Source organism: Octopus sinensis, linkage group LG6 (assembly GCF_006345805.1).
Source record: "Octopus sinensis linkage group LG6, ASM634580v1, whole genome shotgun sequence".
NCBI lineage: Eukaryota > Metazoa > Mollusca > Cephalopoda > Octopoda > Octopodidae > Octopus > Octopus sinensis.
The window spans coordinates 11,295,091-11,305,181 of NC_043002.1; the positions used below are offsets into that span (position 1 = coordinate 11,295,091).

General features: G+C 42.0%; 1 protein-coding gene across 2 annotated transcripts in view; it reads right to left on the minus strand.

The window, feature by feature from the left end:
• The window catches only part of LOC115212985 (YEATS domain-containing protein 2), a 42,545-nt gene that overhangs the window by 31,017 nt on the left and 1,437 nt on the right, over window positions 1–10,091 (minus strand). For both annotated transcript variants that reach the window (XM_036503642.1, XM_029781852.2), the window contains exon 2: window positions 3,419–3,542. In XM_036503642.1, coding sequence (XP_036359535.1) covers window positions 3,419–3,512 — 94 coding nt within the window. In that variant the 5' untranslated portion in view covers window positions 3,513–3,542. The remainder of the gene's footprint in view (window positions 1–3,418; window positions 3,543–10,091) is intronic.

A 10,091-nucleotide genomic window follows, 5' to 3' on the forward strand; every position in this document is an offset into this window, starting at 1 on the left:
TCGCCTTACTGGCACTTGTGCCCGTGCTAGTAGAGTGCCAGGAGCACCATCCAAGTGTGATCGTTGCCAGAGCAGTCAACTGGCTTCCGTGCCAGTGGCATGTAGGAGGCACCATTCGAGCATGATCGTTACCAACGTCACCTTACTGGCACCTGTGCTGCTGGCATGTGTAAAAGGATTCGAGCGAGGTCATTGCCAGTACCACCTGACTGGCCCCCATGTCGGTGGCACGTAAAAAGCACCCACTACACTCTCGGAGTGGTTGGCGTTAGGAAGGGCATCCAGCTGTTGAAACTCTGCCAAATCAAGATTGGAGCCTGGTGCAGCCATCAACCAAAATCGTCCAACCAATGCTAGCATGGAAAGCGGACGTCAAACGACGATGATGATATAGACACATCACTATTTCCACTCCAGCCACCCTCATTACCATCATTTTAATATCCTCTTTTACATGCTTGCATTAGTCGGGGCAGATTTTGGGGTGCTTTTCCTGCCACCAACTCTCACAAGTTTCCCAGTAAGGTAATATTTCCCCATGACTAGACATGTTCTCAGGGAGGACCGGAAATGAAGAATACTGTTTGCATGACAGATACACTCACTTACATCAGGTGATGTCAAGGCAAAGAGACAGTAACACACACAGAGGCTTCTTTCAGTTTCTATCTACAAAACCCACTCAAGTCTTTGGTCAGACCATCGCAACAGATTTATTGAGGAGGATAACAGTAATGTCAAGTGTGTAATATACATCCAAAGAAAAAGGCATCAAACTGGCAGAATCGTTAGCACACCAGGCAAAATGCTTAGCCGTATTTCATCTGCCGCTACGTTGTGAGTTCAAATTCCGCCGAGGTCGACTTTGCCTTTCATCCTTTCGGGGTCGATAAATTAAGTACCAGTTATGCACTGGGGTCAATGTAATAGACTTAATACCTATGTCTGTCCTTGTTCGTCCCCTCTATGTTTAGCCCCTTGTGGGTAATAAAGAAACAGGTATTTCATCAATGATTAAAGATGGTCCTTCTAGACTGATCTGACTGATTTTAGTCTGAAGAACTTCAAGTCAAAAAAAGTAGAGGAAAATCTCAGGTAGGAACAGAATTCCAGATGACTGTAGTTCTAGAGGGCAACAATTATTTAATGCAAAATTTAAGGATTAGGATATTGCAATGGTTACAAGAAGCTGATTGGGGTTCAAGGGTGGTCAGGAATACAATAGCAACAACCTATAAATGAACTGTTTAATTTTAACCATTTAGCATCCAGATTCTTCTGTCAAATGTAATGCTAATTTATCCATTTTGTTTCGATTTTATCATGCCTTGAAACTTTGATGATGTGATCGTATATTTTTGGAATTATATTGTAGGACAGGTGTCAGAGGCTGGAACATAAAACTGGTAGAATATTTGCCTGTTTAAATGTTAAACAGTTAAAACACCTCTTGATCTTGATTTTGTAAATTAACTGAAATATGAACAGACTGCTGAGAGAAATCTTCATTTTACATCTATTTTCTATAGAGGCAAGGGGTGGACTGTTCAACAGGATCTAATGGGTCAGAGGACCACATTTGACTCCAAGGTTTCATTTTCTGACTGGTTCCTATTGCTGGATGCCCTTACTAATATCAACCACTTTACAGGGTGGACCTAGTTGGGCTGTTTTTTGTGGAACCAGCACTACAGAAGTTGGCTTACTATCAACAAGGCTAAAGAGCCAGCTCAAGCCTTGTGTTGCTCTCAAAGGAATAATCAATCACTTAGGTGCTTTGCATGGCACCAGCACCTTACAGCTTGCAAAATGAAAGACAGACGGGGGATTGCTCGGCTCATCCATCGATATAAAAACAAGGCGTCGAGCTGTCAGAAACGTTAGCACGCCGGGCGAAATCCTTAGCGGTATTTCGTCTGCCGTTACATTCTGAGTTCAAATTCCGCCGAGGTCGACTTTGCCTTTAATCCTTTCGGGGTCGATAAATTAAGTACCAGTTAAGCACTGGGGTTGATGTAATCGACTTAATCCGTTTGTCTGTCCTTGTTTGTCCCCTCTGTGTTTAACCTCTTGTGGGTAGTAAAGAAATAGGTATTTCGTCTGACGTTACATTCTGAGTTCAAATTCCACTGAGGTCGACTTTGCCTTTTGTCCTTTCGGGGTCGATAAATTAAGTACCAGTTACGCACTGGTGTCGATATAATCGACTTAATCCCTTTGTCTGTCCTCGTTTGTCCTCTCTATGTTTAGCCCCTTGTGGGTAGTAAAGAAATAGGTATTTCGCCTGTCTTTATGTTCTGAATTCAAATTTCGCCTTTCACCCTTTCGGGGTCGATTAAATAAGAACCAGTTATGTACTGGGGTTGATATAATTGACTTAATTCGTTTGTCTGTCCTTTTTTGTCCTCTCTGTGTTTAGCCCCTTGTGGGCAGTAAAAAAATTTTTTTAATTGAAAGACAGACCCTGCCACCCCTGATGGATGGCAGAGATTTGTTTTGAGAAAATGTTCATGGAGAGAACAGTATTGGGATAGGGGTAATGGAGACCAGGGAGAAAAAGGGAATAGGAAGAGCAACATCAAGAATTAGTGTTAAGGGCAGCGGGCAGACAAATTAGTACAGATCATCGTCATTGATTTACGACCAATCGACTTTACAATGACTGGTGCACCAGCTCCAGGCAGCAATAGTAAATAGTCCAGTTGAAATCTAATGGGTTTGATTTCTTAGAAATGAACCCGTCTACGGATGATGTCAGCTAACAAATGCTTCTCCTAGTTTTGGTTATTGATCGCCACAGTGCTGGAGGACTATCCTGTCGCAGGGACATCGAGGCAACCTCGTATTTGTTTATAAGAGGACTGTTTGAGACTCCAATTTTTTTTGACTAAGGCCAATATAATAATACACGGGCATATGGTGCAGTGGTTAAGAGTGCGGGCTACTAACACCAAGATTCAGAGTTCGATTCCAGGCAGTGACCTTAATAATAACAACATCAAAAAATACCTTAGGAATGAGAAGCCAGGTTCAAAATTTCCCCCAAGACACCTGATGAAGGCTGGAGGGTATATCAGCCGAAACATTGTTAACAATAAACAAGATGAGGACAAATATCCGTCATCGTCATCATCAGGTTAAGGTAAATATATAAATAATGTAAATAATGCCAAGATAATAGTATATTACTGAATGCTGTGTGTAACTTTTACCTGAGAATGTACCTTAAGAATATAAAAATATAAAACAAAGCCATGTAGACCTATAGGCCAACTTTGGAGCAAATCGACTTACAACCAGTCAATCGGAACCAATTGTGGTCATAAGTCGACAACAACCTGTAACGGTGGTGGGGTGGATTGAGAGAGTGGACCCTATAGAATATGTCTGTGAAAGGGTTAAGACAAGCTGTACTTACCGTCCTTCTCTATAAGTCGCTGCTTCTTATTCTGCTGCTCACTCACATCTTCGTAATCAGGGTCAACATTTAAATAGCCACGCTTACTGCTCATGTCTGACCTTCAGCTTGTCGGACTCACATCCTGAAAGCAAAACAATATCACACGCTTTTACTTGTTTCAGTCATTTGACGGTGGCCATGCTGGAGCACCACCTTTCGTCAAACAAATCGACCCCCCAGGACTTATTCTTTGTAAGCCTAGTACTTGTTCTATTGGTCTCTTTTTGCTGAACCGCTAAGTTACGGGGGACGTAAACACACCAACATCGGTTGTCAAGCAACGCTAGGGGGACAAACACATATATATACATCAGCATGTAAAAAGCACTATTCAAACATGGCCGATGCCAGTACCCCACTGACTGACTCCTGTGCCAGTGGCACGTAAAAAGCACTATCCGAACATAATTGATACCAGGACTGCCCCACCATGCCTGTGGTACATAAAAAGCACCATCCGAACATGGCTAATGCCAGTACCCTCTGACTGGTGCCTGTGCAGGTGACACGTAAAAACCACTATCCAAACGCAATCAATGCCAGGCCCACACGACTAGCTCCTATGCTGGTGACATGTAAAAACCATCCACTACACCCTCGGAAAGTTGGCATTATGTAGAGCATCCAGCTGTAGAAACTCTGCCAGATCAGATTGGAGCCTGGTGCAGCCGCTCGCTCACCAGACCTCAGCCAAACCGTTCAACCAATACCAGGATGGAAAACGGATGTTAAATGATGATGATATATATAGTATAGAGTATAGTGGGTGGTTTTTACGTGCCACCAGCACAGGAGCCAGTCAGGCAGGGCTGGTGTCAATCATGTTTGGATAATGCTTTTTACGTGCCACCAGCACAGAAGCCAGTGAAGGGACACCGGCACTGGCCACATTCAGATGATGCTCTTTACAATGCTACAGACACAGGAGCCAGTCAGAGGATACAGGCATCAACCATATTCATATGATGCATTTTACATGCCACCAGAACGGGAGCCAGTCAGGAGGCACAGCTACGATTTTGGTTTTCCTTGACTCAACAGGCCTTCTCCTGTAACAACTCAGCCGGCTCTGCATAGTAGCCACAGCTTCCTGCATGACATGTGCCTCAATCAGTTCTGCATTGCAGCCACAACTTCTTGTTACAGCACTTCAACTATCATGTACCTTGACTACGAACTGGTATTTATCATCCTTGTGTCTGAACATTCTTCTAACGTCATGTTATAGACTCTTTCAATGCTCTGTACTTAATGCACACACATACACACTTTGTATACATGAAGGCCTGTCTATTATTATTATGCTTATATGACGCACAGACAGACACACATGTTAACACATAAATAAAATCTTCTCTTAAACATTCTACCGGTTGTGTTTCTCTTTTCCTTCTGGCACTCATACTCATTCATACTTTTTGCATATTTTGCAATCGACTGTGCGGTGTACTAAAGGGGCTCATTCATCGTCAACTCTCATTCGCACAGTCATTCTACAGACAGACAAGAGAGAGTCATTTTAGGGAGCAGAGCAAACAAGAATTATCTGAGAGAAAAATATGAAATACATACATACATGCAGCCAAGAAACAAGGTTAGTCATTTTAGGGAGCAGAACAAACACGAAAGAATGATTTTAGAGAACAGTACGAAATACACATATATACATGTGGATGTAGTCAAGAAACAAGGGAAGGGATTATTTTAGAGGGAGAGATTACAGTTTGGAAGTTATTTGATGAATAATGGGAATAAAGTGGATGGGAAGCAAGCTTCTTACAAAACAGCCACTCCTGCACCTATAGGCTGCTTTTGCTTCAATCAATTTATAAAATAATGAAGAATTTCAAAAAATAACTTCCTCATTATTAAGCTTCGGTCTGGAACATCATCATCATCGTTTAATGTTTGCTTTCCATGCTGGCATGGGTTGGACGATTTGACTTGAGAACTGGCAAACCAGATGGCTGCACCAGGCTCCAATCTGATCCAGTAGAGTTTTTATAGTTGGATGCCCACTTTAAAACAGTAAAGTTTATGTCACAGAACCTGGGGCAGTCTCAGGCAGGTTGGTATCAAAAGGATTAACCCTTTTGCTTCTCTCTCATCTGAAACTGCCCCTGGTTCTGATACAAACTTCCTGTTTAAAAGTGGTCTAGATTGAAACCTTTCATTAACCTTTTAGCAGTTAAACAGAATCTGACTGGCTCTTGTGCTGGTGGCACATAAAGAGCACCCACTACATTCTCGGAGTGGTTGGCGTTAGGAGGGGCAGCCAGCTGTGGAAGCACTGCCAGATGAAATTGGAGCCTGGTGCAGCTGCTGGCTCTCCAGACTTCAGTCAAACCATCCAACCCATGCCACCATGGAAAACGGTCGTTAAACGATGATAATGATGATATCCATTCAGAATATTCTATGTTTTATGTTCAACTTGGCTTGGATCTGACCCCTCACACCTACCCTTCTATGTCATTCTAAAAATAAACAATCACAGCATTGAAATCGCAAAGCCATAAGACAATATAGGATTAATTCAAAACAATGTAATATATAAGCAATATATTTGACAGAGTAATCTCAATGCTGAAGGGTTAAAATTTCTGGGAAAACTTAAGTTCCAAACACCATCTTAATAACCCTTAAGCATTTAAACTGGCCATATCCAGCCAAGATAATTTACCTATTTCTTTACTACCCACGAGGGGCTAAACACAGAGGAGACAAACAAGGACAGACAAACGGATTAAGTCGATTACATCGACTCCAGTGTGTAACTGGTACTTAATTTATCGATCCCGAAAGGATGAAAGGCAAAGTCGACCTCGGCGCAATTTGAACTCAGAACGTAGCGGCAGATGAAATACCACAAGGCATTTCGCCCAGCGTGCTAACGATTCTGCCAGCTCGCCGCCTTCAACCAAGATAATTTACCTGCTTTACCTTCAAATTAGCCAGATTTGACCTCTCACACGTAGCCTACAATATTATTCTAATCATAAATAATCATGTCATTAAAATCTCAAAGCTCGAAGGCAATACACGATTAATTCATATCGATATGAATAGATAAACATTATATTCGTCAGAGAAAACTGAATGCTTAAGGGCTAAGGATTTCAAATTTTGGCACAAGGCCAGCAATTTCGGGTACTTATTTGAGCAACCCTGAAAAGGAAGAAAGGCAGAGTCGACCTCGGTGGCACTTGAACTCAGAATGTAAAGATGGACAAAATGTCACTAAGCATTTTGCCGGGTGTGCTAACCATTCTGCCAGCTCACCACCTTAATAACCCTTTCGAATGAAGGCACAGAGCCTGAAATTTGGGGGGAGGGGGGGGCTAGTCGAGTACATCGACCCCAGTGTGTAACTGGTACTTAATCTATCAACCCTGAAAGGATGAGCAGCAAAGTTGACCTTGGTGGAATTTGAACTCAGAACTCAGCAGCAGATGAAATACTGCTAAGCATTTCACCAGGCATGCTAACGATTCCGGCAGCTGGCCGCCTTTTACCACCTTAATAATGACAGTTAATTTATTGGTTCCACATTTTGGCACAAGGCGAGGAATTCTGATTCTGAGTGGCAGGGGTGGTGAAGTCGATTCCATTGACCTCAGTACTTGACTAGTATTCATTTTATCAACCCTGAAAAGGATGAAAGGCAAAGTCGACCTCAGCGGAATTTGATCTCAGAACGTAGAGACCGACAAAACGCCAATAAGCATTTTGCCCGGTACTACCAACTAATGGTTCTGCCAACTCGCTGGCTTACTGATAATTAATTTATTAAGTTCTTCATTATATTCAAAATTAAATGAAACCATGACAGTGCAGTCTGAATAAAATATGGGAATGAAAAGTGTTAAATTCATTTGAAAATTAGAGACCACTCTTTTAAGAATTCCTTTCGATTCTGGATAACCCAACAGTATTTTCACAGGTTTATATCATGTTATTTTTTTTCAACTCTAGGCACAAGACACGAAATTTTTGGGGAAGGAGCCAGTCAATTAGATCAACCCCAGTACGCAACTGGTACTTAATTTATCAACCCCGAAAGATGAAAGGCAAAGTCGGCCTCGGCGGAATTTGAACTCAGACAGATGAAATACCACTAATCATTTTGCTTGGTGTGCTAATGTTTCTGCCAGCTAGCAGCCTTAATATTCTTTTCTGCACTAGGCACAAAGACCAACATTTTTGGGGAGGAGGCCAGTTGATTAGATCAAACCCAGTACACAACTGATACTTAATTTATCAACCCCAAAAGATGCTTCCCAACCACATGGTTCCGGTTCAGTCCCACTGTATGCATGACACCTTGGACAAGTGTCTTCTACTATAGCCTCAGGCCAACCAAAGCCTTGCGAGTGGATTTGGTGTGTGTGTGTGTGTATCTGCCATCACTTGACAACCAATGCTGGTGTGTTTATGTCCCCGTAACTTGGCAGTTCGGCATAAGAGACCAATAGAATAAGTACTAGGCTTACAAAGAATAAGTCCTGGGGTCGATTTCTTCAGCTAACACCCTTTAAGGCAGTGCTCCCAAATGGCTGTTGTCAAATGACTGAAACAATATATATATATATATGTATCTTTCAGTGTGTATGTTGTGTTATCTCTTGATATCACATGAAGGGGTGCAAAGGTGAGCAGGAATGAGAGAAAATCTATGTACCAAAATGGCTAGAGGAATGTTGAGGTGGTTTGGCTACATGGAGAGGATGGATGAGTGGATGGTAAGGAGGGTGGCGAAGGCAGAAGTGGTAGGCAGCAGAACCAGAGGTAGACCTCGGTTTGTGAGGCTGGATGGAGTATGGAAAGCTTTGGTGGTTAGAGGTGTTGGAGAGAGAGAGAGGGGCAAGAGAGTTTATAAATGATAGGAAAGCTTGAAGAGTAGTTGTGGATGGATGAGAGAACTGATGTTGCTCAAAGGGGTGTGGAACCAGCAGGATGCGGCAGGGGTAAACCAGCATATGCTGTCGGGCCCCACTGGTGATATTGGGGGTTGCATTCTGAATGGATTTGGTAGACGGAATATGAAAGAAGCCCATTGTATATATGTATATATATGTGTGTGTGTGTCTGTGTTTGTCCGCCCCAACATCACTTGACAACTGATGCTGGTGTGTTTATGTCCCTGTAACTTAGCGGTTCAGCAAAAGGGACCGATAGAATAAGTACTAGGCTTACAAAGAATAAGTCCTGGGGTTGATTTGCTCGACTAAAGGCGGTGCTCCAGCGTGGCCACAGTCAAATGACTGAAACAAGTAAAAGAGGAAAAGAGTTACAATTAAGCTGGTGTCCACTACTTTCTGAGTTCAAATTCCTCTGAGTTTGACTGCCTTTCATCTTTTCAGGGTCGCTAAATTAAGTAGTAGATGAGTATTTATGTAAAAAAATTATTTATTGTGTGCTTTATTTACTTTGCTAGGTAGTCGTTGTAGGATCGACTAGTCACGACTAGCTAGCGTGGCTGCGCGAGTACGCGCACCGGGACCACTCTTCTTAAGTAGTACCGGTTTCGGGTGGGTCGGTATTACTCGAGTGGAGTCTCCTCATTGATAATAGTACTGTTCAAAAATAGCATAGCCCGACATTATTTATATATATCGTGTGGTTTCAGGTTTACTGAAATAGGCTGAAGTCGCACGCGACATTCTACGTTCAGAAGCCTTTATTGAACTAAATGATCAAGCTTAAATACTAAACAACTAGCTACCTTCAATAGTATTCAATCAATACGTAAAATACATCCAATGCTACAATAATGGGAGGTACTACTTGAGAACAGTGCTCCCGGTGCGCGCACTCGCGCTAGCTAGTCATGACTAGTCGATCCTTACTTTGTGCTTTTGTGTTATTTTATTTTTTAAATTATTTATTTTGTATTTTATTTACTTTGCTAAGTAGTCGTTGCAGGATCGACTAAGCCACGACTAGCTAGCGTGGCTGCGCGAGTACGCGAGTGCGCGCACCGGGACCACTGTTCTCAAGTTGTACCATAATGGAAAAAAAATAATTATTGCACGAAGGGTCCCAGTTGAAATTGGAAATGAAAAACAGTTAATGACGAGAGAAAAAATATAAGATTGCTGTCATACGAAATAATTAGTAAGGAATGAAGAGGAGGAGTCTTCTTCGAGTAGTGAAGATGATGGATGACGGATGTTGATAATGTAAACAAGGTCTGGGCATTGATTAATTGAGGTGCGAGACGAAATGGAAGCAGGATCTGGTGTTTCCATGACGATGATAATAATAACAGCATTCTGCTGGTGGTGATCAATTGTTTTACTTTGATTCCCCCAGATGTAATAATTGTTGGGAGCGATGTAATTTCAGTTCGGGCACCAGTAATTACGTAAGAATGTTTGACCAAGAGACCGAGTAAAACTTGGATATATATATATATATATATCCGTTATATATATTATTTCAGATTCACAGGAAACAAAAGATGAAGACAGGTGAGGGAACAAGCAGGTATATTCACACACACACACACACATATATATATACACACACGCGAGCACACACGTATATATGCACACACCCACATATATATACACACACCCATATATATATATATATATATATATATACACACACACACCCATACATATAT